The sequence below is a fragment of the Tupaia chinensis genome, unplaced genomic scaffold (genome assembly GCF_000334495.1).
Source record: "Tupaia chinensis unplaced genomic scaffold, TupChi_1.0 Scaffold000685_1, whole genome shotgun sequence".
Taxonomy (NCBI): domain Eukaryota; kingdom Metazoa; phylum Chordata; class Mammalia; order Scandentia; family Tupaiidae; genus Tupaia; species Tupaia belangeri.
Window position 1 is genome coordinate 432,074 of NW_006160208.1, and position 27,766 is coordinate 459,839.

The 27,766-nt window shown below is 42.4% G+C and overlaps 1 protein-coding gene across 2 annotated transcripts in view; it reads left to right on the forward strand.

The window, feature by feature from the left end:
* The window catches only part of WWC2 (WW and C2 domain containing 2), a gene marked incomplete at its 5' end in the record, with an annotated part of 134,130 nt that overhangs the window by 90,375 nt on the left and 15,989 nt on the right, over positions 1-27,766 (forward strand). For both annotated transcript variants that reach the window (XM_014592384.1, XM_014592385.1), the window contains 5 exon segments: positions 8,610-8,737; positions 11,019-11,217; positions 12,789-12,953; positions 15,036-15,128; positions 19,260-19,502. In XM_014592384.1, the coding sequence (XP_014447870.1) occupies positions 8,610-8,737; positions 11,019-11,217; positions 12,789-12,953; positions 15,036-15,128; positions 19,260-19,502 (828 nt within the window).

The following is a 27,766-nucleotide window of genomic DNA, read 5'->3' on the forward strand; positions in this document are numbered from 1 at the left end:
CTGAACAGGAGAGAGAAAGTGAGAAATCAGCCCCTGGGGTGGACGGCCACACTGCATTCTCTTCTCCATCCTCCTCTCGGAATTCTAAGTACTCACGCACACACGCTTGGTGTGTTTCTCAGTCTGTTGGGTCTAGGACTTGGAACACGCTCTGTGTGATCCAGCCACCTTAACCACCGTGCCACTGGCTAACCCTTAGTTTTCTTCTTATACTTCCTTCCATGAAAATAAACTGATATGGAAGCTTTATTGTTTTAAGTAACCATGAAAGTAACCATAGCATAAAATCTTTTGATTTAAATGTGTGCTTCCATATATTGTGTTCACATATTTGACTCTTCTGTCAGGTTATACATTTGATAATCTTGTATTTTGTAACTTTCAAATTATTATACCTAAACAGTGTGTTAGTTTTTCCATTTGTAACATTAATATCCATATATATTTTATATTAAAAGTTTATTGTAACTAGGTCAGCCCTGTAGTAGAGTGGTGAAGCTCTGCGTATGGAAAGCCGGTTTCTACTGGCCAACCGTGGTTCAAATCCTGGACACACGTGCATGTACACCCAAAATCCTGATGATATGGAGAAGGAAAAGGATTGTGACATAACCAGGCTCCACTGGAGAGGGTTCTCTTTCTCTTGTTTTCTCTAGAGAAAGCACATGTCTTCTGGCAAAAGAAAAAAAGGAAGAAAATTTGGTATAACTAACAGTATGACTTCAGTCATTCTTTAGTACTTCAAAAAATTTGTAACGGGCATTTGATGAGGCCGTTCGTCACTGGCTTGGCATTTGAGGATATCTGAGTTTTAGCATATTTTAGATGACCTATGAGGAAAGTTTATTAACAAAAGTCAGATAATTAAGCAGCAGTGCTTAATGACGATTTACTACGTGTCGAAACCTATAGCGGACATTGTAGGAGGTGACGAAAGGCAAGCAAACATGACATACGGCTTTATGTCACGTGCCTAGGTTTGTGGGGAGTCACTAGGTATGCATGCAAGATGATCAGATAACGATTTCTATGTTAGAAGTGCTTTTATAATGGTCATATTTTGTGAAAGATTTTTGTTGGCTTTTTTTAGGGTTTTGCTATCAGGCATGTGACAGAGAGAGACAGTGAGAGGGAAAGTGAGAAATCACTCCCCAGTGGGGATGGCCACACCACAATCCATTTTCCTCCTGGGATTTTGGGCATGCACTCACATGCACCCAGCATGAATTTTCAAGCTGCCAGATCTGGGACTTGAACCACAATCTGCCATTTGGGAGTTCAGTGCCTTAGCCACCATGCCACCTGCTGGCCCCTTTATGAAAGTTTTTATAAACAGTTTAATTGTATTGTAATTTATGTACTATACAATTTATCCATTTAAAGTGTATTGGTCATCCATTCGAAGTACACAACTTCCTGGGTTTTGTATATCTAAGTTGTTCAGCTACCACTGCAATCTATGTTAGAACATTGTCATCACCCCCTGAAGAAGCCTACTACCCGGGAGCAGTCAGTCCCTCCCAGTTCCCCATAACCCCTTTCCTCCAAGGCAATCACTGATCTTTTTTTCCATCCCTATAAATTTTCATCTTCTGGACATTTCATATAAATGGAATAATATGATATTTGTTCTTTTGCGATTGGCTACTTTCACTTAGCATGATATTTTCAAGGTTCACTCATGGTATAGCAGTATTAGTATTTCATTCCTTTTTGCTCCTAAATGATATTCTGTTGTTGATGTACCAGTTTTTGTTTACTCATCAGCTGATATACATTTGGGTTGTTCCTGCTTTTTGACTGTCATGATTAATGCTGCTCCGAATATTTGTATACAGGTGTTTGTGCAGAGTTAATTTTTGTTTCTCTAGAGTATATACCTAGGATTGGAATTGCTGGGTCATGTAATCCTGTTTAACATTTTGAGGAACTGCCAAACCATTTCCAAAGCAGCCATATTCCAGTTCCACCAGCAATATTATGAGGGTTCCAGTTTCTACACACCATTTGCCACGTGTTATTATCTGTCTCTGTTTTTTGTCATCCTTGGCACTTGTCAAGTGCTATTTTATTGTGGTTTTGATTCACATTTCCCTAATACCTAATGATATAGAGCATATTTTTATGGGCTTATTGACTAGTAGTGTGTATGTGTGTATATATATATATTTTTTTCTTTTTTTAAGAAGTTGTTTCTTCAGAATCTTTGTCCTTTTTTTTTTTTTTTTTTTTGAAAGTCTTTTCTACAAGGGGGGTTACGTTCTCACCAAAGACCTATAGGGCGTGTATGCTCACCAGAAAGACAGAGAGAGAGAGAGAGACAGAAAGCGAGAAATCACCCCCCAGGGGGGATGGCCACGCCGCAATCCCTTCTCCTCCGTTTTCCTCTCGGAATCTTGGGCACGCATGCACACACACCTGGCATGAGTTTAAGCCACCGAGTCTGGGACTCGAACTGCGGTCAACTACGTGGGAGTCCAGCGACATAGCCATTATGCTAACTGCTGGTCCCCCCGTTTTTATTTTTTATTTTTTGGGAGGAGAGGTTTTTGCTATAGGGCGCGTGCGCTCGCCAGACAGACAGAGAGAGGCATAGAGACAGAAAGCGAGAAATCACCCCCCAGGGGGGATGGCCACGCCGCAATCCCTTCTCCTCCATTCTCCTCTCAGGATCTTGGGCACGCATGCACACGCGCCTGGCGTGAGTTTTAAGCCACCAGGTCCGGGATGCAAACCGCGGTCGACTACATGGGAGTCCAGCGACATAGCCATTACGCTAACGGCTGGTTCCCTGGTCCCCCATTTTTAAAAATGAATTATTTATCTTTTTTATTATTGAATTAGAATTCCCAATATATTCTGATACAAGTTCCTTATCAGATAATGATTTGCAGATACTTTCTCTCATTCTGTGGATTGTATTTACACACTTTCTTGATGATTTTATTTGTAATACAGAAATTTTAAATTTTGATACAAGTTTAATTTGTCTATTTTTTCTTTTGCTTATACTGTTGGTATCTAAGAAGGACCTAGCCTAGCATTACAGAGATTTCTGTATCATCTTCTAATAGTTTTAAAGTCTTATATTTTGGTTTCTGATCTATTTGAGTTGTTTACTTGTGATATGAGGACGAGATCTAGTCCTTTTTTGTTGCTGCTGTCATTTTTTGCTATGTGAATATGCAATTGTCTTGGCATCATTTGTTAAACAACCCGTTTTGGAGGCAGTTGGTGGAATGGTGGTTGGGGCAGCTGGATCCCACATGGCCAACTGCACAGTTCCAATTCCAGATCCGGGGGCTTGAAAAGCATGTGGCTGCATGTGTGTGAGTACCCAAAGAACCAAAGGAAGGAGAAATTGAGGAGAGGGGACTGTGGCATGGTCATGCCCCACCCTACATGGGGGAAGGGGGAAAGAGATCCTTTCTCCCTTTCCTTCTCTCTCCCTGGCAAGTGCACAGTGCCCTCTAGTACATTTAAAACAAACAAACAAACAAAAACTCTTCTTTTCCCATTTAATTACTTTGGCACCCTTGTCAAAAATTGATCATAATTGTGAGAGTTTGTTTCTGGACTTTCAATTTTGTTCCAATAATCTCTATCTCTGTTTTGGTACCAATATCATTCTGACCTCATGGAATGAGTTAAAAAGTGTTCCTTACTCTTCTACATTTTAGAAGTGTTTAAGAATTGGTATTAATTCTTTCTTTAAAAATTATTTAGTTTTATTCATCATTGTTGTTTTTTAATTTGACCAGAAAGAGAAAGTGAGAAAGCAAGGCACCAGATCCAGGGACTCAAACTGTGGTCAGCCGTGTGGGAGTCCAGAGCCTTAACCACCACACCCTCTGCCTGCCTTGGTATCTAAGTGTTTGGCAGGAGCTAGCCTTGTGACTAGTGGCTAAGTGAGCTGGATCCCACATGGTTGATTACATGATTTGAATCCTGCAGCTAGCACTTGAAAAACATGCTGGGCGCGTTTGTGTATAAACTGCAGATCTGGACCAGTCTGAAAAATGAAGAAGGGATTATGGTATAACCGTGCCCCATTGGGGGTTGCTTTTTCCCTCTCTCTATCTCAGTCTCTCTCTCTTTCTCTTGTGAGCACATATACTCTCTGGCAAAATTTTTTAAATAAAAATAAATGTTTAGTAGTATTCATCAGTGAGGCCATCTGGGCCTAGCTTGAAACTTTATAGTTAAAAATTCAGTCTCTCTACTTGTTATTAACAAGTCTTTTCCAAATTTTCTTCTTGAGTCAATGTCAGTAACTTTCTAAGAATTTGTTCATTTTTATCTAATTTGTTTGTAGTATTTCCTCAAAATCTATTTTATATCTTTAGGCTTAATAGTGATATATCATCTTTAATTCTGGATTTTAATCATTTAAACCACTTTTCTTGGTCAGTCTAGATAAGATTTGTTAATTGTTTGGATCTTCCTAAAGAGCCACCTTTTGATTTTCATTTCTCTAATGGCTTTCTAGTCTATATTTTATGAATTTCCACTCTAGTCTTTATTGTTTTCTTTCTTCTGATTGCTTTAGATTTATTTTGCTCTTTTCCCATTTTCTTCAGGTAGATAGTTAGGTTATGTTGTATCTATTTGTTCAACCTAACCTTTAATCATTGGGAAATGTCTCTCTTTATCGATAATAGGATTACTTGTTTTAAAATCTGCTTTTTCAGTGGCTTGGTGCTTATTAAGGCACTGAACTCCCACATGACCAACCACCATTCCAGTTCCAGACTCAGTGGCTTGAAAATCACACTGCACACATGTGCAAGCATGCACAAAATCCCAGGAGGAGAGCGAAGGAGAAGGGATTGCAATGTGGCCATCCTCCAGGGGGGAGATTTCTCACTTTCCCACTCACTGGCTCTCTGTCTCTCTCTGGCAAGTGCACACACCCTATGGCAAAATCTAAAAACAAACAAACAAAAACCAACTGCTTTTTCTGGTATTATTAAAGGTGTAGGGACCAGCAGATGGCATAATGGTTACATAGCTGAACTTCCACATGGCTGACTAATGTTCAAGTCCCGGACCTGGAGGCTTAAAACATGCCAGGCATGTATGTGTGTGTGCCCAAGATCCCGAGAGGATCCCAAGAGGAGAATGGAGAAGGGATTATGGTGTGGCCATATCCCCCCTGGGGGGAGGGAGAGGTGATTTCTCACTCTCTGTCTTTCTCTCCTTGTCTCCGGTAAGCATATGTGCCCTATATCAAAAAGCTCTCAAAAAAAACAAAAACAAAAACAAAAAAAGTGTGCCACTGATTTTTTTATTAATTTTGCATGGTTTATATTTTTCCATACTTTTACATTCAACCTCTCTTATATTTAAAGTGTTCCACTTACATGCAGCATATATATAGTTGGTTTTATTAGCCAGTCTTAAACTCTTCATCTTTTTTATTGAAATATTTAGTTCATTTACATTTAATGTTATTATTAATATATTTGGATTTGAACCTATCATTTGTGTGCACGTTGAGCATGCCAAATTTGAAATTTGAAATACTCCAAAATTCAAAACTGTTTTAAGCATCAACATGACACGAGTGGTATCACAGTGTGTGGTAACTTTTTTTTTTTTTTTGAGAGATTTTTGCTACAGGGCATGTGCGCTCGCCAGGAAGATAGAGGGAGACAGAGACAGAAACTGAAAAATCACCTCCCGGGAGGACGGCCGTGACGCAGTCCCTTCTCTTCCATTTTCCTCTCTGGATCTTGGGCACACACGCACATGCTCCTGGCCTGAGTTTAAGTCACTGGGTCCAGGACTTGAACTGCAATCGACTACATGGGAGTCCAGTGACATAGCCATTAAGCCAACTGCTGATCCCAGTATGGTAACTTTTTAATCAAAATATCAATATGTCATATTTTTTACTGTTAAGCACTTATGAGTGAATAAGTGCAAGAAAAATGATTGCATGTCAGTAATACATAAATTTGAAGTGAAGAACGATGATGATGCCAGACAAGCACAAGTTGCCCACAGCGGTGGCTGAGAGGATGACACTACTTTCTGATGGTTTGGTGTACACAAACTTTTTGTTCTTCCACAAAATTATTTTAAAATATTGTGTAAAATTATGTTCAGACTGTACCTAAGTTGTACATGTATCGTAAGTGAATTTCATTCCCTGGATATCTCATTATGTATACACAAATATTCCAAAATTTAAAAAAATAATAATTGGAGGAGACTAGATGGTGTAATGGTTACATTACTGGACCACCGCATAGTCAACCATGGTTCAGTCCCGGACCTGGCCATGTAAAACTCATGCCAGGAGCATGTACATGCATATCCAAAATCCCAAGAGAAGAATGGAGAAGAAGCGATTGCAGTGTGGCCAATCCCCCCTGGGGGTGATTTCTCACCTTCTGTTTTTTCTTGTCTCTCTGTCTCTCCAGCAACCACACATGCCCCTGTGAAAATCTTTCAGAAAATATCTGGAATATAGAACAATTCTAATCCCAATCAATTTCACAGGAGGAGTATTCAGCCTGTATTTTTCTTTTAGTTTTTTCATTATTCCTTTTTTTTAAAATTTTAATTTATTGAGTCCCCAAATGCCCCAAACATTATTTCAACATGTAATAAATATAAACAAAATTGTTACTGGAATATTTTGTGTTCTTTTTCTCATGGTGCATCTCTGCAATCCAGTGTTTACTTCACACGTGCAGCACAGTTCCGGTCAGAGGTGCAGCGCTTCCCAGGCTCAGGGCTCCCAGCGCCCATCACGGCACATCCAGGCAGCGGGGCTGGTACCAGGCAGTGACCTGGCCAGGCTTTGGAAAGGGATGACAGGGCCAGCAGGGCCCCACCTGAACTCCCCTGCCAAACAGTGCCCAGCCTTGGGCTTCTCACCCATCCTGGGGCTTGCTTGAGATGGGCAGGGAAAGAAAAAACACCCCCCCCCCACAAAGCGGACTGCCCCCCCCAAGACTGCTTTGCCTCCTCATTTAAAAAAAAAAAAAAACCTGAGGGTCAGCCTTTTTTTCCCTTCTTTAAAACTCAAGTCTTTTTACATTTTAATTTTCTCCTTAATTAGATCTTTAGTAATATGGCTTTTACTTTTTTCTGTTTCCCTGAAGATTACATGAATTTTTTTAAGTTATTAGAAATAATCTTAATATCTTTAATTTTCCCCAGATAATACAGGATTTTAAGGACTTTAACCCTGTTTATTCCCTTTTTTTTTCTGTGCAATTATTGTCATATACTTTAGTCACATATATTTTGAATCTCACATTATTACTGTTATTTTGTTGATAATTAATATTTAGATTTCCCCACATCTTTTACCTTTCTGGTTTATTTTATTCATTTCTGCATTATTGTGCTTCCATTTGGGTTATACTTCTTCTGCGTGAGGCATTCCCTTTAGTAGAGTTCTTTTAGTCAAGTTCTGTTGATGTCTATTTCAATTTCATTTGTGAAGCACAGTTTTTTGTTGCATATTAAGATTTCAGGGTTGATTATTTTGAATATGTTGAAGATATGTTATTGCTATCTGGTTTTCATTGATTCTGTTGAGCTGTTAGAGGACAACCCAACTGTTAATCCTTAAAAAGTAGTGGATCCTTGTTTCTTTCACTGCTCATACGATTTCCTCTTTTTCTTTGACTTTATCAGCAGTTACACTCTGATATGTCAATGTGGTTTTCTAAAATTGTGTTTATTATACTAGCAAATTCTCCATCATTTCATCAGTTTTGTTGGACACATTAATTGTAGAAATTCTTCCTCTAAAAACCTGCAGTATGTAGTCACTGGTGGGTCTGCCTCCTTTGCTGTTGTTTCTCTTGGCTTCCAATTACCAGGCCCTGCTGGAGTGCTGGCTATTATGTGTGAGGAGTGTAGAGGCGCTGACTGATATCTTTCTCCAGAAAGGACTTCATGGTCTTCTGAAAGACAAATTACAATATGGGCAGATGATTCTGGATCACTTGGGGGACCCACATTCCAATTTTTCTCTCCCTAGCACCATATGAGACAACTAAAATATCTACTTACTATTTTAGCCTCCTAGCAGCTGGTTTTTGCTTTACGACACCCCTTCTTGCTCTGCACACATGCATTTTAGGAATGGCAAATGCTTTGACAGGAATATCATGAAGAATAGTGGCCCCATTCCTCAGTGCGTTTTCTCTGATCCATCTGTGCTGACTGCCTCCGTGTCCTGAGCTCGGTTTTAGTCTTCCCATTGTATTGTCACTGCCACAGCACAGTGCTGGGTAGCCAGTCTGATTAGCCTGATGCCTCACTGCGAGAGCTGAGAGGCATCCTCACGGGAAGACAGTGACAGCGAAGGTCACTTCACCTCACTGTCCGTTTCTTCTTGGCATCTTGGCCTCTGGTTTTTATTGACTCGTTTGCTCTTTGTTGCTTTAAAACATCTGAGAGCTTTTATTTGTTTTTGGTTTGTTTGTTTGTTTTATTTTATTCAGCTCTCATATTTGTTCTCAGCAGAACTGGGTCTAGTACAAGCTGCTTCCTCACTGTTGGAAGTATAAGCCTCCATCTGATGAGTTTCACATTGTTTCTTGAAGTGTATGACGTTAATTGCCGTATGTTTCATTCTGTAGGATGCAGTGTCAGCCTTACTTGCAAGAACATCCGCTGAGCTGTTGGCTGTGGAAAAAGAATTAGCACAAGAAGAAGAGGAGGAGGAACCAGAACGAGAGGGAGAGCAAAGGGGTCCAGAAGGAGATTGGTAAAACAATTACTTCTTTTTGCTTCTCTCTCTCTTTCTCTTCTTTCTTTCTTAATTATACTTCTTCTGCGTGAGGCATTCCCTTTAGTAGAGTTCTTTTAGTCAAGTTCTGTTGATGTCTATTTCAATTTCATTTGTGAAGCACAGTTTTTTGTTGCATATTAAGATTTCAGGGTTGATTATTTTGAATATGTTGAAGATATGTTATTGCTATCTGGTTTTCATTGATTCTGTTGAGCTGTTAGAGGACAACCCAACTGTTAATCCTTAAAAAGTAGTGGATCCTTGTTTCTTTCACTGCTCATACGATTTCCTCTTTTTCTTTGACTTTATCAGCAGTTACACTCTGATATGTCAATGTGGTTTTCTAAAATTGTGTTTATTATACTAGCAAATTCTCCATCATTTCATCAGTTTTGTTGGACACATTAATTGTAGAAATTCTTCCTCTAAAAACCTGCAGTATGTAGTCACTGGTGGGTCTGCCTCCTTTGCTGTTGTTTCTCTTGGCTTCCAATTACCAGGCCCTGCTGGAGTGCTGGCTATTATGTGTGAGGAGTGTAGAGGCGCTGACTGATATCTTTCTCCAGAAAGGACTTCATGGTCTTCTGAAAGACAAATTACAATATGGGCAGATGATTCTGGATCACTTGGGGGACCCACATTCCAATTTTTCTCTCCCTAGCACCATATGAGACAACTAAAATATCTACTTACTATTTTAGCCTCCTAGCAGCTGGTTTTTGCTTTACGACACCCCTTCTTGCTCTGCACACATGCATTTTAGGAATGGCAAATGCTTTGACAGGAATATCATGAAGAATAGTGGCCCCATTCCTCAGTGCGTTTTCTCTGATCCATCTGTGCTGACTGCCTCCGTGTCCTGAGCTCGGTTTTAGTCTTCCCATTGTATTGTCACTGCCACAGCACAGTGCTGGGTAGCCAGTCTGATTAGCCTGATGCCTCACTGCGAGAGCTGAGAGGCATCCTCACGGGAAGACAGTGACAGCGAAGGTCACTTCACCTCACTGTCCGTTTCTTCTTGGCATCTTGGCCTCTGGTTTTTATTGACTCGTTTGCTCTTTGTTGCTTTAAAACATCTGAGAGCTTTTATTTGTTTTTGGTTTGTTTGTTTGTTTTATTTTATTCAGCTCTCATATTTGTTCTCAGCAGAACTGGGTCTAGTACAAGCTGCTTCCTCACTGTTGGAAGTATAAGCCTCCATCTGATGAGTTTCACATTGTTTCTTGAAGTGTATGACGTTAATTGCCGTATGTTTCATTCTGTAGGATGCAGTGTCAGCCTTACTTGCAAGAACATCCGCTGAGCTGTTGGCTGTGGAAAAAGAATTAGCACAAGAAGAAGAGGAGGAGGAACCAGAACGAGAGGGAGAGCAAAGGGGTCCAGAAGGAGATTGGTAAAACAATTACTTCTTTTTGCTTCTCTCTCTCTTTCTCTTCTTTCTTTCTTAATTTATTTTTCCCATGAGCAAGAGAGAGAGAGCACTCCCAACAGGATCTCAGCCCATGGTTTACTCTCAGCCTTGGCCCCCCCAGATTCTAAGCTACATGTGTTTCCAGCTTGCTCAGGTCTCTTGACATGAACCCGGAACTTTCTCACCTGCGTCAGCCTTGAAGAGTATCTTGTGTTACCATTGCACTACCATCAGGCTCCCAGGATTTTTTTATTTTAATAATTGTTTATGTAATTTCATTTATTATTATTATTTTTTTTAATTTGACCAGAGAGGGACAGAGAAAGGGGAAGTGAGAAAGCAAGCAACCAGGTTGGAGACTTGAACCATGGTCTGCCATGTGAAAACCCAGAGCCTTAACCACCACACCACCTGCTGGTCCCTGGGTTGTTTTCTTATAAGAAACTTCTAGTGAAACCTTTGTAGGTTTGTATCTTATTCTGAACTTACGGAAAGCAATTTGGCTTCAAGGAACTATGACCAAGGCAAGTCTCTCCTTGGTCCTTAGAGAGTTGAAGAAGATAATGGCAAGAATATGGGCAATTTTAATAGCTGGGAATTATGTCAGATTCATGAGTTTAACTTTTTAGTACCTCATTTATGATTTTGCTGCACATTCCTTGTAGGTTAAGTAAGAATTTTTTCTTTTATGAGAAATTTTGTTTAAAGCTCCAGCCAAAGCAGCGGCTTGAGTGTGTGTTTGTCGATTGGTTTCCCACATCTTGGGTTAACGTGCTCAGATTGTGTGGTCATACATCACACCTGCTGACCTACAGTGTGCTTTGTTCTTGTGTTGTTTCACTGTAGGTTAACAATGCTGAGAGAGGCCTCAGACGAAATTGTGGCTGAAAAAGATACTGAAGTTCAGTTGCCAGAGGACACTAGCTGCACAGAAGACTTGAGTTCATGCTCTAGGATGTCTGAGATAGGTGAAGACAGGAGCAGGAAAGAAAACGACGGTGCCAAGGACCTCAGGAGCCAGCCGCCTGCTGGAGCACCCACCCTGGTGAGCAGTCAGCTGTGCTCCGAAACAGGCATCTTATAGGCTCCATGTAGACTTAACGCATATGTGTGTCTCTGCAGATGTAATTTCATGTCAGAACTTTGTAACAAAAACTGATCTGAAAGGGATTCATGGGAATAGGCCCTAAGAAGCATTATACATTCCTTAAAACTCTTAAATGGGCCCAAAATATTAATTCTTGATTTATAGGAGACAGCTTCAAGAGGTACATGAAAAGTGTGTTTAATGAAAAAGCTACATGTGAATTTCAAAAGTTTTTGCAGCAAAATAAACTAGTACTTGAATTCTATTCTTCCAGAAAGTTTTTTAAGTCCTTTTGTGTATTTGATATAAGAAGAGAAATAGTGCTAGCCACTGTAGCTCTCTGTAACTGTTCTGTGAATATCTATTAAGAGTGTTTTCTGAATTTCTTGGTAACAGCAGGGTGACCATTTAATTGTATCGAGTTTCATGTATATCATAAGTTTATTTCCATTCCAAACATTTAAAGTTCATTGTGGTTATGTGTTGTTCTGATTGAAATCTCCCTGAAAGGTGGCAGAGGACTCAATTTAGGCACAGGTACCAACCAAGTTATTAGGTCACTTAGCTAGTTAAGGGGGAGACGCATTGAATCTGCCATTCCCAAACAGGGAGAATCACTTGCAAACTTTGAGGATGCTGGCACACTTGAGATATTGGTTATGGAGTTTGGAAAAGTCTAGGTTTTTAATCTTGAGAAAGTACTATTATACTCTGAGTGAAGACTCTTTTTATTTATTTATTTGTTTGTTTGTTTATTTTTAAATGAGCAATGGCAGGTTTGGAATCAGGTTATATCTATAAGATAAAACATAGACACTTTCTACACCTTTCCTTAATATTTTGAAAAACTTTCATTTTACTTAAATTTTATTTCTGTTACATTTCCAAATATCCAGTAAAAATCTGTACTCAACTTCACAACAGTTATTATATTCATAAATGTATCATTACATATGCTATTTGAATCCAAAAGTTTATGGTACCTATTTTATTCTCTTATATTTAATTTTATAATTCGTTCTGAAATAATCTAATTGCAGAGTTGATCAATGTTTATTGATGATATATTCCCAAATAGGATTTTTTATAGCTCCTCTTTAAACCTTCATTTTTAGGTCTGATCTGTTGGAGGTGGCAACCTCCTGGGAAGGACATCAGCCTCCTTCCTGTGGGTAACTTCCTAAGAAATAGAAGCCCTTATTCTGTAATGCAAAGCCTTCTTTCAAGTCCAGCCTGAGTGCTGGATTTGTCTCTGTTGTGGATAACTTCCTGAGAAATAGAAGCCCTTGTTCTGTAATGCAAAGCCTTTCTCTCAGGTCCAGCCTGAGTGCTGGATTTGTCTCTATTGTGGATAACTTCCTGAGAAATAGAAGCCCTTGTTCTGTAAAGCAAAGCCTTCTCTCAGGTCCAGACTGAGTGCTGGAGGTGTCTCTGTTGTGACATGAGCTATGTCTCCCTTACTTAGAAGGAAGGAGCATAAATGCATGCACGTCTCTCAGCCCCTGACAAATTACCAACCTCTCTTGTAGGTTGATAAAGAGACAAATACTGATGAGACAGTGAGTGACAATGTGGCAGTTCGCCCCAAGGAGCGCAGTGGCCTGAACTCGCGGCAGCACCCCTTCGTGAGGAGCAGTGTGATCGTGCGCTCACAAACCTTCTCTCCCGGAGAGCGGAGCCAGTACATCTGCAGGGTAAGGGGCACAAGGCATGCGAAGCCTCCCTCCTGTGACAGAGGGGATGACAGGGGGCAGCGTGCTGAGAATCTTCACATGTGGGCCACGGAAACTGATGGCTAGAAATGCCTTCTAATATACATAGAATAAGAGCAGACGGTTCTTTATAGTTTGATTTCCCCTAAATTGAATGTCTCGTTGGCTCACATGTTGTTTATTGGGCAAGCAGTGAAGTTTAAGGATCTAGCTGCTCGTTATGTTCTGACTTCAGTGTGTTCTGAAACATACGGTGACTTTTGAGATATATATTTTATGTATTTTTGCTCAACATCACAAACTACTATAAACTACCTTAGTCCAGCTGAACTGATATTGTAAATTAGATTTTACATTAAAAAAAAAAATCTCTTCATATATATCTCTAGACACTGAATCAGATTCGTAGTTCTGTGAAGAAAATGTGGGATTTTATCAAATTTGTACCAAATTTTTACTTGAGAAATATTTGTGATTTGTAGTAAGATAGATTTATTGGGTTGTCAGGAAAGTTATGACACATTTTTTACATAGAGAAACAGAAAAATACATCATGACTTTCCCAGTAACCTAATAATATTATAAACTGGATTAGAAATACCTTAAAATGCTAAACATATTCATTTAATTCAACAAGTTTATTTGTTTGTTTGTTTGTTTTGTTTTGCCACAGGGCACGTGCACTTGCCAGAGAGAGAGGAAAGTAAGAAATCACTCCCCAGGGGGATAGCCATGCCACGATCCTTTCTCCTCTCAGGAGTTTGGCCATGCTTACAATACACCTGGCATGTTTTTCAGGGGTCTGGGACTATGTGGGATCTAACACCTTAACCACCAGCCCATCTGCTGGTCCAACAAATATCTTCTGTAAGCACCTGCTATCAAGCACTTTCCAGATCCTTTGATTTAGCCAGAAACTAGTGACACAGAACCCCCTGTCCTTGAAGAGCTCTCATCCTGTGAGTCAAGCCAGACCATAGTAAAATGGGTGGATGAGCCGTGCGGCACCTTAGGTGGGGGACCGCAGAGCAAGGAAGAGGAGTGGAAAGTGGTATGCAGGGTTCAGAGTGGGCTTCACTAATAAGGTTGCATTTCAGTAAGGACTTGAAACAGGTGAGGGAGTGAGCGGGCATGTGTGGGCCAAGAGCATTCCATGATAGAGAGCACAGACTGTCATAACGCCAGCCCGGAGCGCTGTACTTTGTGCAGTCTTTTTAAAGACATGAATATCACAGATTAACTGAAAGTACAAAGGATCATTTTGTTGCAAAAAATGTATAATTCTTGGGACCAGCAGATGGCATAATGGTAACATCACTGGATTCCCACATGACTGATCATGGTTCAAGTCCTGCATCTGGTGGCCTGAAACTCACACTAGGCACATGTGTGTGCATGTCCAAAATCCCAAGAGGAGAATAGAGGAGAAGGAATTGCAGGAAAAGGAGGAAAAGGAATTGAGAGATTACCCCCTCGGGGGGGGGGGGGGATTTCTCACTTTTTGTCTCTCTATCTCTCTCTGGAAAAAAACAAACAAACAAAAAGTATAATTCTTTTGACGTGACTTTTGATAACACTACCAAGAGGCAGTGACTAAAATTGCTTAAAAATTAAATTACTTAAAAGCATGAACAGGGAAAAACTTGTTTAGGGAAGACTTTCTTTAAAAAATAAACTCATATTGGGACCAGCAGTTAGCATAATGGCTATGTCGCTGGACTCCCATGTAGTCAACCGCAGTTCGCGTCCCTGACCCGGGGGCTTAAAACTCACGCCAGGCACGTGTGCGTGCGTGCCCAAGATCCCGAGAGGAGAATGAAGGAGAAGGGATTGTGGCGTGACCATCCCCCCCGGGGGGTGATTTCTCGCTTTCTGTCTCTATGTCTCTCTCTGTCTGTCTGGTGAGCACACACGCCCTATAGCAAAAACCTCTTTAAAAAAAATAATTAAATAAATAAATAAATAAACTCATACTATCACTACCTGCTTTGATAAGATGACTTCTAAACTTCCACCAGTGTAGTTTGTTATGCAGTGATTTTATTTTTTATTCTTTTTTTCCAGTTGAATCGAAGTGACAGTGACAGTTCCACCCTGGCGAAAAAGTCATTGTTTGTGAGAAACTCCACTGAACGGCGCAGTTTGAGGGTCAAAAGGGTATGTATTCCCTCGGCCACATCCCATTGTCCTGAACCAGCCCAGACCCGCGAATCGGAAAGCCCGAGTGCCAGAACTGTCGCATAGAGGTGCCCCCTGCTCTTGGGCTGTCGCAGGCAGCCACTGTGATTGTCACGTCGAGGGAGTCGTGTCCGTCTGTCACTGGCTCAGAGCCGTGACGGCTGAGGGGCATGTTCCGTCTCCACCAGTCCCTCTGGAGCAGGGCCTTGCTGAGCCCAGAGGCCCACGTTTCTATCCGTGGCTGCCATGTCTCCACACCACGTTTGCCCCTGAGCAGCCGTGGGAAAGTGTAAAACCCGACACCTTTCCTGAGGAGCAGACGTTCTGGTAAAGGAGGGACCCTCGGTTTTTGTAGCCCACTTAAACAGGGATTATTAGAAGATCAAATTAATGTGGGGGTGTTGGGCAGCTCAGGTCAGATTCTCCCAGAGGCTTTAGATCGCTGAATGAACTTTAAAAATAAATCGGAGAAGATGATTTAAGTCAATTAAAAGACTGGACAGTTCAAGAAATTAAAAAATTCCCTTTTATTACCAGTGGCTGAAATACTACAGGAAAGCTGTCTGATTCCTGCCTCATCCTGGCCCGAGGCGTGTTGTGTGCCTAGGACAGGGCACTGCCCACTGAGCTGCCGGCATGGCTGCTGCTTCAGGGGGCCACCATGTCGGCGAGGGCCGCAGGCGTGTGGGGAGGGGCTCGCAGCGTGTCCCGGTCACAGACGGACAGATCCCTGGTCGGGAGAGTCAGAGAGGCTTCGTGGGGAGGTCTGTGACCCTCCCTGGATAAAACTGCAAAAGAAAACAGTAACTCTGGGGCAGGGGAAGCGGGGGTGGGCAGTGGGTGCTGGGTGCTGTTGGTAGGTGGCTGAAAGGCCACAGGGGCAGGGAGTTGTGCACGGGAGGAGAGGAGGCCAGGTTCAGCCAGCATTAGGGAGGACGGGCGCGAAGACCGGGAAGGCAAGCAGGGGTCCTCGTGGCCACCAGTGCAAGCACCGGATGTGTGACTAGCGGCATTTGGCTCTCTGGCTTGACGTCCCAGGTACTCGAAAGTAATAAGTCATATTTCTCTGGACTAGAGGCAGATGGGCTGGCATTTATTTAGCATTCATTGTCTTCAGGAAACTCTCTAGATCTTCCAGAGAACTAAATCTGTACTTTAAAAGCCCATCCTGAAAATTCTTCTCAGCTCCGTCCTCAGTCCCTGCCTTCTTAAGCAGCCCATACTTTTAGAGGACGGTAGCACTCTTCAGAGAACGTTTACCCAGAAGTGTTTATGAGCTGACTGGAGCTAAACAACAGCTGGGTTACTGGTAAAACTTAGTTATTAGAACCACTTGAACTAGACAAGGTTAGTCCTGAAACATGGTATAGGTTTTTATTTTTTTAAAAAAAGAGAGATTTTTGCTATAGAGCACGTGCACTCACCAGAGAGACAGAGATAAACAGAGAGACAAAGCAAGAAATCATCCCCTAAGGGGGATGGCCACACCCTAATCCCTTCTCCATTCCCCTCTTGGGATTTGGGCATGCATGCATACACACCCGGCATGAGTTTAAGCCACTGGGCCCAGGACTCGAACTGTGGTTGACTACATGGGAGTCCAGCGAGGTAACCATTATGCTATCTGCTGGTCCCTAGGAGGTGGTTTTTAAACTAGACAGATACAGTTTGGCAGAAACGAGTGGGGAGGGGGGAAATGGATTCTAATGTAGCAAAAATAGCATGAAAACACTGTGCAGGTGTCAGAAAACCAACACAGCTGCAACGTTGGGCAGGGTTTGCCTAACCAGGAAAGCCACGTGCCAGGTGTGAGGGCTGAGGTCGAGGGCCTGTTGGCAGTGGTGCACTCATGAGAGCCAGTGATGCCTCTTCCCAGTTCAGCACCACACTGATAGCTTAGAAGGGGTCACAGTGGGGGTGTCCCCACCACAGCAGTTGACAAGCCCTACATATGAGTGCCCCACCCCCCAGAGCAGTTACTAAACCTTTCCCAGCACTCCAGTGCACATGGCAGCCCTTAGAAAGGCTCCTTGTGGCCGATAACTAGGAAGGACTTCCGGTTCTGAAAAACCAGTAATACAGTCCAAGAGAACGCGTCTAGATGTTCGTACTGTGTGGTGCACTTGTTAGAGCGGGCAGAGGTCGAATAAAAGGAGCCTGATACGCGTGTTACAGACCAGTCCCTACATTTTTAGTGAACATGCAATATTCGGTCAACAAGGAGGAAGAAGAATAGGCGACAGTAAAAGCTATTCCAGCTTGGCCTGAGCTCTGAAATAAGAGGAGGGACAGACAGACGCTCTCCCGTCCATCTGTCATGAGCTCCACCAGTGTTCCAGATCCCCAAACTAGAGCTCTTGTCAGCTTGAATCCCTCCTCCCCTCTATCAGATGGTGTCAATTTTTATTAGTCATCCGTATTTTCCATTCCCACTGCCAACAGTCTAGGCAAGAAATACTCTTCCTTGTTCCCCTCTCTGCCTAGGTAGTCTTACTCAGGCTAGTTTAAATTCTTTATCGTTATGATTATTATTATTCGTTTACATTTAATCACTATATATCTTTACAGTCTACAACATTGCTTTTTCCAGCACAAATGAGGTACATATCAGTCAAGAAAAAGACATTATCATATACATTGTCATCAGCAAATAACTTTTCATTTCTGTGTCAGTTAAATGTATTTTTCCCCTGGTCCCCTCCCTCCCTCCATCTATTATCAACCCCCTACTCCCCCCACCCCCTGCAATACTATCTCTAGTATTTACAGTTGCCCTCCCTGCTACTCCACCTTCCAGACTCAGTTTCTGCTGTAGAGCACTGGCATTTGGTACATATCGAGTAGGGACATACTGTTCTTTTCCTCAAGGGAGCCTGACCTGGCCCTCACTGCTTGGTCCTCCCCTGATGTCCTGTGGTACTGAGGGCTCATTCGTAGTAACTGCTGCTGACTGTTTCGTGCCACTCTCTCGTCAAAGCCTTCAAGGTCAAAGGTTGTGTCTTCTCTTCCTAGTGTTTGCATGCAACCTCCCAGCAGATAATTGTTCATACATTTTCAATAATGAGTGCTTGATAAATGAGTAAGATTGGTCCTAGGAGAAAGCAGCCATTCAGCTTTGAAAGCAGAGCACACACTGGGAAATCGGGGAAGGAGGTGGGAGTGTGTGTATTGGTTAGAGGAGGGAGGCAGGCCCGTAGCCCCACTGACCAGCTGTGTTCTGGCCACGCTCACCTAAGTGGTAGCAAGATCCAGAGCTACAGGATATAGCTGGTGTCCTGAAATGAAGGAAATGTTAGTTTGTCGTTGTGGATAAGGGAACTTCAGAAAGTTTATGGAAAATGGAATTGAAGTATGAGTTCTTTTGGGTGTAAAAAAAAAAGTGCCATTTAAGCATCATTTTTCATAACACACATTTTTAAAAACTTACTTATTGAGAGAGGGTGGGATTTCCAGCAAGATCTTCACGCCACTGTGCAACTCCAGCCTAAGCCAGACTGAACCATGGGGACGTACGTACGTACCCTACATGGATAGGAAGGCCTCGGGATGCGAACCCAGGACTTCCTCACGTGGACCCATCACTGCAGAGGGTTGCAACACAGCTGTACCACAACAGCTGTCCCTGTAATACCCGCTTCTCATGAACTTTCTTTTTCCACATGAGACAGGCTTCGTGTAGTAAATTGGTCAGGCTAGGCCATACTGTGGTAATAACTTTGAAAGTCTCTGGTTCAAAACGATAAGGGTGTTTTTTTTTTTTCTTAGTTACTTGTTTGTCTACGTGGGCCAGAGGCCCTGCTCCTCATTCCCACTTGGGACCTAGGCAGAGGGAGCCCATCCTGTGGGTCTTTGCTGTCCCTCGAGCAGGGGACAGGAACGTGCAGGCTTCGCTCCCACACTCTGGCCTCGAAGGCTTTGCCTGGGAGTGATGCACGTCCTCCTCCTCCTCCTCACCTTTCCTTGGCCAGAGCAAGTCACTTGGCTGGTGATGGCCTTACCTCCGGGGAGCAAGGAAGTGCAATCCTGTCGTGTGCTTGAGAGGAGGGAGGGCAGGACGATGGCTGTCCCTGTGATGACGGTGTGTCGTCATCTTGTTTTCTAACCCTCCAGACGGTTTGCCAGCCAGTCCTTAGAAGGGCAGCACAAGAATGCCCCGTGCGTACATCTCTCGACCTAGAACTGGATCTGCAGGCGTCCCTCACCCGGCAGAGCCGCCTCAATGATGAGCTGCAGGCCTTGAGGGGCTTACGGCAAAAGCTGGAGGAACTGAAAGCTCAGGGAGAGACCGACCTTCCCCCCGGCGTGCTGGAGGACGAGCGGTTCCAGACGCTCCTGAAACAAGCTGAGAAGCAGGTACAGAGCTGGGTGTCTCCTCACCCCTTAGGGGCTCGTCCAGAGTTCACCTTTGGAAAAGTCTGCCAGGTAAGGCTGGCCCATGGCCTAGCGATTAAGGGAGCCAGATCCCATGAGGCCCACAGTGTGGTTCAAGCCCCAGCCCCAGCTGGAAAAATCAAGAGTGCGTGTGCGCACGCACAGAATCTCAGTGGAAGGAAGAACTGGAGAAGGGATTGCAGCGTGACCATGCCCACTGCAGGGTGCTTTCTCCCTCTCCTTCTTTCTCTGTCTCTCTCGGGCAAGTTTAAGTGCCTGTTGGCAAAAAAAAACTAACAGTCTGCAAAGCCAGCAGGTGGCATGGTAGTTAAGGCAGCTGGATTCCCACATGGCCAACCATGATTCGAGTCCTGGATCTAGTGATTCGGAGATCACACTGGACATGTGTGCGTGCGTGCCCAAGATCCCAAGAGGAGTGTGGGGAGAAGAGACTGTGGTGTGGCCACCCCCAGGGGCTGATTTCCTACTTCCCTCCCTCTGTCTGTCTCTTTCTGAAACTGCACATGTCCTTGGCAAAATTTTAAAATAAATAAGTTTGTGACGCAGATAGTTCTAAAGTTACACCTCAGTTTTGCTCAAAACTTGAGAGTCTTTTTTCTAAAACTTGGAACACGTCTCCCCCTGCTATTAAACTTTTTTAAACCCAGAATATTACGTAACTAGTGGTGCTGCCACCCAGCACACAGCATTGTGACCGTTGGCCACCTGGCAGGCTGCCTCCCTGCAGGGTGGAATATGGGGCTGAAAGCTGGAGTGACCGACTCTCCAGGTTGTAACCTCAGTCATAGTAATTAACGTCATTGTCACACTCCTGGAGCTATTCATTCAACGTTGGCAATAACTTGGAACTCTTGACCAACTTTATTACGGAGAAATTTCTCAGCCTTTTGACCCTCATAGGTCACAGGCTTTGTTCAAAGCTGCACTGGAATTTTACCACCATAGATAAAAACAGAATTTGGCATCGCTGGGTTCCGTTGTTTGTTTGTTTCCTGTTTCTCAGGCTATGAAATTCTAGATCTTTAGGTATCAATAATTACAAAACTCTGGGACTTACTTTCCTTCCTCTCTCAATGTCATAATGCTATGATTCATCTATAAACTGTGTGTTACTGCAGTTTGTTTTCACTGCTGTCTAATCTCCATTATGTGCAGAGAACCTTGAAAGCTGAAAGCAAAAAAGTTAGGTCTTTGAGAAAACTTCAAAAAAAAAAAAAAAAAAAAAGACTCAGGGCGACCCATTTTCCATGACCCTTCCCTTCTTGGGAGTTCTCTTTTTCCTCCCTTCTCTTTTAATAAATTCCTAACTTAGCTATACCAAAAAAAAAAAAAAAAAAAAAAAAAGACGATGACTCTGGTAAGGTTAATAAGGAGAGGATAGAAAATAGAGTATTATAAAAGTAAAGAGGACCAGAACTAGGGGCCAGTATATGGCATGGTGGCTAAGGACGCTGGATTCCCACATGGCTGACTGAGGTTTGAGTCCTAGACCTGGCAGCTTGCTTTCGCACTTTCTCTTTCTCTCTCTCACTCTGCCCCCTCTGATCAAATTAAATAAATAAATACAGTCAAGTAAAATAATTCTTAAAAAAAAAAAAAAGAACAGAACTATAGGTGATTTTTGAGAATTAAAATATAATTGAATCCTATTAAATATAAACGCCTAAAATTTGGACAGATACCTAGGACCGCATAACATGTTACAACTGATGAAAGAAGGAAGAGAGACCAGATGGTGGCATGGCAGTAATGCAGCCAACCACACCAGGAGATCCCAGGTTTATGTTAAGATGCCCCCTGTACTTGTTTGACACGTGTGGCTGTGATCCAAGCTGGTGAGACTCGGGGTGGAACACAACCTAAAGACCCTGTGGGGGTTCCTTTCTCTCTCTATCTCTGATGGAAAAAAAAAAAATGAACTTAAAAAAGGGAGTGTTGTTACTGGTAAAGAAATGGGAGCAGCAATTAAAATTTACCCACAAAGCATAAGGTCTGTATATTTTATAGACAAGTTCTACCAAATTTTAAAAAATTATTTAATTAAGTTTATTATTATTATTTTTAATTTGACCAGAGAGAGACACACAGAGAGAGAAAGAGAAAGTGAGAGAGCAAGCCACCAGGTCCGAGACTCAAACCACAGTTGGCCATGTGGGAGTCCAGTACCTTAATCACCATGCCATCTGCTGGCCCCATCCACCAGATTTTTAAAGAACAAGTTACCTCAGCTTTATACAAGATCTTAAACACACTTGGAAAAGACAGAACATTTCTTATACATACTATGTGGCCCATATCCCTGAGACCAAAACCAGGTAAAGATACTATCAAAAAGGAAAATCACACACCAGTTTAATTTTTAGGTATAGATACAAAAACCCTAACTAAAATACTAGTTAATAGAAATCAGCAAGATAATAAACCCAAATGTTCACGAACAGATGAATGAATTAAAAGTGTGGCACATGTGGAATACTACTCGCCTTAAAAAAACAAGATCCTGGCATTTGATAGAAAGTGGACGAATATGAAAGATTTACTGCTGAATGAAGCACGCCAGGCTATGAAAGAGAGACATTGTATGTCTCCATTTCATATAAACCTACTGTCTACACTCTATGGTGAAAACAGAAAGAGTAGAGGATACAGAAACATGAAAAGTGGTTATAGATCCTGAACACAGTGTGGGGATACGGTGAAGAAGAGGGAAAGTATGAGGAAAGAAATTGAGAAAAAATAGAGAGGCGAGACATTTATGGGACACAGAAATAGATTTTTGTTGATGATAACGTGTATGGTATCTTCAACAGAACTGGTGTGAGGTGTATTCATGTTGGGTAAATTTACTTTAAAGCTAAGTGATGTATTATAATTGCATAGTTGAAACAATTTTTTTTAAAAAAAGAAAACTTAAAAACAAAAATCAACAAAATAGATTTTTTTTTGGAGAGAGTTTTTGCTATAGGGCGCGTGCACTCGCCAGACAGACAGACAGAGACAGAGAGACAGAAAGCAAGAAATCACCCCCCAGGGGGGATGGCCACGCCGCAGTCCCTTCTCCATTCTCCTCTCGGGATCTTGGGCACACACGCACACGTGCCCGGCATGAGTTTAAGCCACCGTGGTCGACTACATGGAAGTCCAGCGACGCAGCCATTACGCTAACTGCTAGTCCCCAAAATAGATGTTTTTAAAGTATATTTCTATCGTTGAAGGCAGATAAGATGGTTGTATACACTTAAGAAATCTGAAAGTTGTTACAAATAAGAAAGTTTAGCAAGAGGGGTAAATGAAAGAATGATATATATGTCGTATTTCTGTATACTGATCTGAAACAGCTAGAAAGTTTAATTATTAATATTCACAATAGTATTGAAGAATATCCAGTATCAAGTAATATATTGGACAAAAAGGTACAGTACAGTATGGAGAAAGTTGTAGCACTTTATGAGCAGAAATGTAAAAGTGCATATATGTATGTATATACCACCTTCATATAGAACAGCATCGGCAGACTTACCCTGTAAAGGGCCAGGTCAGTAAACATTTTAGGCTTTGGGGGCTATAACATCTTAGTCTCAGTTGCTGCTGCTTAACTCTGCCACTGTAGAAAAGCAGTCAGCATAAGCTCTAACTAAATGGCTGCGGCTGTGGTCTTATAAAACTTTATTTAGAGTAGAAGCACAGCAAGGAAGGAGGTTCCTAGGAAGCGTGCAGCTTACCTGCTTCCTGTGGCCAGCCCTCCTAAGCCTTGCAAAAAAGCGCATCACAGTTGTCGCTCTGAGAGAAGACAGAACAAAGGATGATTGTATCCATGTGCATCTGAGGGTTCCAGGCAATCTCATGCCACACTTTGGCCTCGACAGGAAGGCCCGTGACTTGGGCCCGAGAAGAGATGTGAGGAGGGACACTCATTGCAGCTTCATGAAGCCCAGCAGACCCCTGCCACACAGGCAGCAGGGAAGGGCAAGAAAATTTGAGCCGACATGGCAGAGGAGTGTGATTCAGAGTGAGATGTTTTTCTGATTCTCATGGAGAAAATCCCAGCTTAAGTAAACATATAACTAAATAATCAAGAGCCATTACAAGCTAAGATAGTTGTCTGGCTCATTTGCATTCAGCTTTCTCAATACCATTGCTGTTGTTTACGTAAATTGTTACTGTGAAGATCACGCGGAGATGCTGTTAGCAGTTCAGTGTAAACTCCTTTGTCAGAGGAGAAGGGCTCATATTTTTGCATAGAAAAATATGTCATGACTTTCCCGACAACCTAATACAAAACACTATTTTTTTGCACAATCCAGAGCCCATACCAGCTAGCTAGTCTAAGTGATCACCAGTGAAAGAGTCATTGTTACATGCTGCAGGTCCCTGTGTAAGATCTCAGTGAAAATGAAGAGTCTAACAGCAAGGTCAGGAGCTCTGTGCACACTGATGGGACCGGACTCACAGTTCCTGCCGATTAGGCTGGCTCTGCTGTCCCATTGCCCTCCTTCATTTCTTTTCTTTGCAACTCCTTCCTTTTTCTCACTGATATCAAATAAATACATGAAAACAAATTAGTCTTATAAAATGTCATGAAAGTCTGCATATCTTAGCTGTTTTTTTTTTTTCATGTCCTAGTAGGATTTCATATACCTATCTATAAAATAGGAGGATCGGATTAGAAGGCCACCAAAATCTTTTCTAGCTGCAAGGTGTTGTGATCTATTTGAGAGCAAATCAAATGTGTTTTCAATGTGAAGATTTAAAGAAATTTGTGGAAGTTGAAGCCCACATGGCTTAAAAGAATCCAGCCTATACGGTGTACACAGTACTCTGATAATTCTGAAGACCAAGGTGAGATGTGATTGCTGGAAGCTTTTCCAAGTTAGGACATTCACAGTGCTGTCTTTTGCAGGTTACGTAAAGTAGATTTTTGACCATGCTGTAGCAAACAACGCTCTTCACTTCTCTGTGCTGCTGTAACAAATAGCACATGTGCATAACATGAGAGACAGAAAGCACCCTCCATGATCAGCCCTATGGCTTCCAGCGCTGCAGTTCAGTACTCTCCAGCTGTGCCACAGAGGCTGGGCCCACAACAGAAACTAACTCCTTACAGTTCTGGAGGCTGGGAAGTCCAAGATCAAGGGGCCAGCATCTGGCAAGGGCCCTCTTACTGAATTATCCCATGATAGGGGGCAAAAGAGAGAGAAAGCCCACTCCCAAAAGCCCTTTATTAGGGCATAATGCCACGTCTTACACATTAGTGTGGCAATTAAATTTCAACATGAATTTCAGAGTGGGTGTTCAAACCATGGCACCAGCCAAGCCCACCGCCCCTCCATCTTTGCTTCCTTCTGCCTAGAGGCAGTTTGACATCAAGCAACAGTGAACAAAAAGGCTTGCAAAACAAGTTGCATTTATACCGTGTTTAAACTGATTTGAGTCCCCTGAGCACGGATGGTTTTTAGTTTTACATGGAGTGAGTTAGGTACTTCTTTCTCACCACTGACATCTTGTAATAACCAGCCTTGTGAACATACAGATGCTTTCATTATGGCTGCTGAAGTTGGTAATAACCACCGACTTCTCTCCTGCTCCTCTTCCACATCCGCTGGCTAATGTACACACACACACACACACACACACACACACAAGCCCTTCGTTTCCACCATAGTCCTGTGGTGTTGGGATTTGTGAGCTTTTCAGTGAGAAGATCATAAAGTGCCTAATGATGAGCCAAGAGTCGGCCAATTGCCATAAAATATATGGCTCCCAGAAAAGCAGTGAATTCAAGGCAGCGGCAGCTCCTAGACCTGCCTCCCTCGTCAGGGAGAGCTGTCAGGTCTCAGGGTCACACTCCATAACCCTCCTCCTTTGTGGCTGAAAGTCTGTTCTGTTGCCCAGAATAAAAACGAGATCTTAGTTAGTGTCTTCATGTACTGTACAACCCCCTCAGGAAGCAGAGCAAGAAGCTCAGGACTGTAAATTAAGACTGGATTGTGTTCCCAACGTGACTGTAAGTGTATCACTGGACTTTTCTGCAGTCAGGCTCATGTCACATCGTGTACACTGAGGGTTAATCACCTGTCACCACCAGCACCATCACCACCCCCCTCGGAGTCTGGGGCATGCAACTGGCTTTCATTCCTCGAAAGTACCCTATCATCCCTTGTTGGAGTGAGTTCGGAGAGGCATGCCACGAGTATTCTTCCAAAGAAAGTGTTTCATACAAAGCAGAAATTTCTTTTTTCTTGCTCATGGTGTTTCCCTGTCAAAATGCCTGAGTTCTGTGGTGCTAGGCTTTTTAAAAGCTTAAAATAATACAGATGTTAACATTGTTAAAAGTTAGACTCTACTAAGAAAAAGATGTTAAAGATATTAACACACCTCATTCAACAAAATTCATCTTAATGATGCAATAAAGTGTCCAGCATTGAGATTTAACTGCCCACCAACTTGTTTCCTATTAACAGCTGATAACAACTCTCGATGCATTTTTGTCACCCAATTTTGGAAAAAGATACACAGAGTTGTGGATATAAACACATAAATGCAGAGGCAGGTAGAGTCTTCAGTGAAGTGTGTTCTTATTCCGCAGGCGAGCGAATACCTGTGTGTTTCACAGTCAGTCTTATTTCATGCAAAACAAAGCCGAGTTTCAAAGTAATTCTGCAGTCACCACAGAAATGCTGATAGTTGAAAATGTCAGCAGCCATTAGGCTACTCAGGGATTGTCACAGTGGTAGTCTCCAAGGGATAAGACAGACAGCCACGCTTCATTCATGTGAAAGGCAACAAGAGACTGAGAATGGGATCCTGGGAGCCTGCTTTATTTCTGATCTGATAAAATACATTTTTAAGTAAGAAAACTAGGTCAGACTTTTCTTGCCTACATATAACCCAATATATATATGCGGACTTCAAAAGCTTATGGAAAAATGGGATTGAAAGCATGAGGGTTTTTCATTTTTGTAAAAAATTTGCTATAGGGTGTGTGCACTTACCAGAGAGAGAGAGATAGAAAAAGAGAGAAAGTGACAAGGCAGCCCCTTGGGGGAAGGCCATGCTGCAGTCCCTTCTCCTCCACTCTCTAGGGACTCGGGGCATGCACGCACATGGACCTGCCATGTTTTCCAACTTGCTGGATCTGGGATTCAAACCACTTAGTTGGCTGCATGGGATACAGCCACCTTAACTACCATGCCACCTGCTGGCCCAGCATGAGTTTATTTTGGTGCAAAAAAAAAAAAAAAGAAAGAAAGAAAAATACATGCATAGGTTATTTTACAGTATGTGTTTTCATGAACTTTTTTGATGACTTTTATACATTTTTTCTTGGGCTTTTCTTGGATTATCTGTTCTGTTCTATCAGCAGATGGCTATTTTAGTGTGGACTTATTCTTGTGGTAATTTATCGAGAATTTTAGTAATTTTTTTTTCTTAAAGAGAGATATTTGCTATGGGGCACATGTGCTTGCCAGAGAGACAGAAAGCTAGAATTCATCCCCCAGAGGATGGCCACGCTGCAGACCCTTTTTCTCCATTCTCCTTTTGGGATTTTAGGCACACACACACACACCCAGCATGAGTTTTAAGCTGCAGGATCTGGACTCGAACCTCAGTTGACTATGTTGGAGTCCAGCGACAGACCCAATATGCCATCTCCTGGTCCCAGTAGTAGTATTTTGGGGTAATTACTAACTTAGTAATTTGATAAACCACAGCATCATATAAGTCATGTCTCTGTATGTACTAAATCAGTCGTTCCTTATGTGGGACCATATACAAAATCATCCATTTACCAAAAATAGGACTTCACAAAGTAAGCAAAATATCACATTTGTGCCCTTTGACCCCAAATTACATAAATGCAGAAACTCTGACCAACCGCTAAAGTATGCTGTCAATTATAAAATAACCAAAAGATTGTTATTAACAGATACAGGCTGCTTGGGTAGACAGAATCTTTCAAAAGAGGGAGTGGAAAAGGGAGGCAGTAAAATATATCTGTAAAAAGGATCTTCTGTGGTGAGACAATCAGAAATTATTCCAAGGGAACCAGCACTCAGCGTAATGGCTATGTCGCTGGACTCCCACGTAGTCGACCGCGGTTCGTGTCCTGGACCCGGTGGCTTAAAACTCCCGCCGGGCACGTGTGCGTGCGTGCCCAAGATCCCGAGAGGAGAATGGAGGAGAAGGGATTGCGGCGTGACCATCCCCCGTGGCGGGTGATTTCT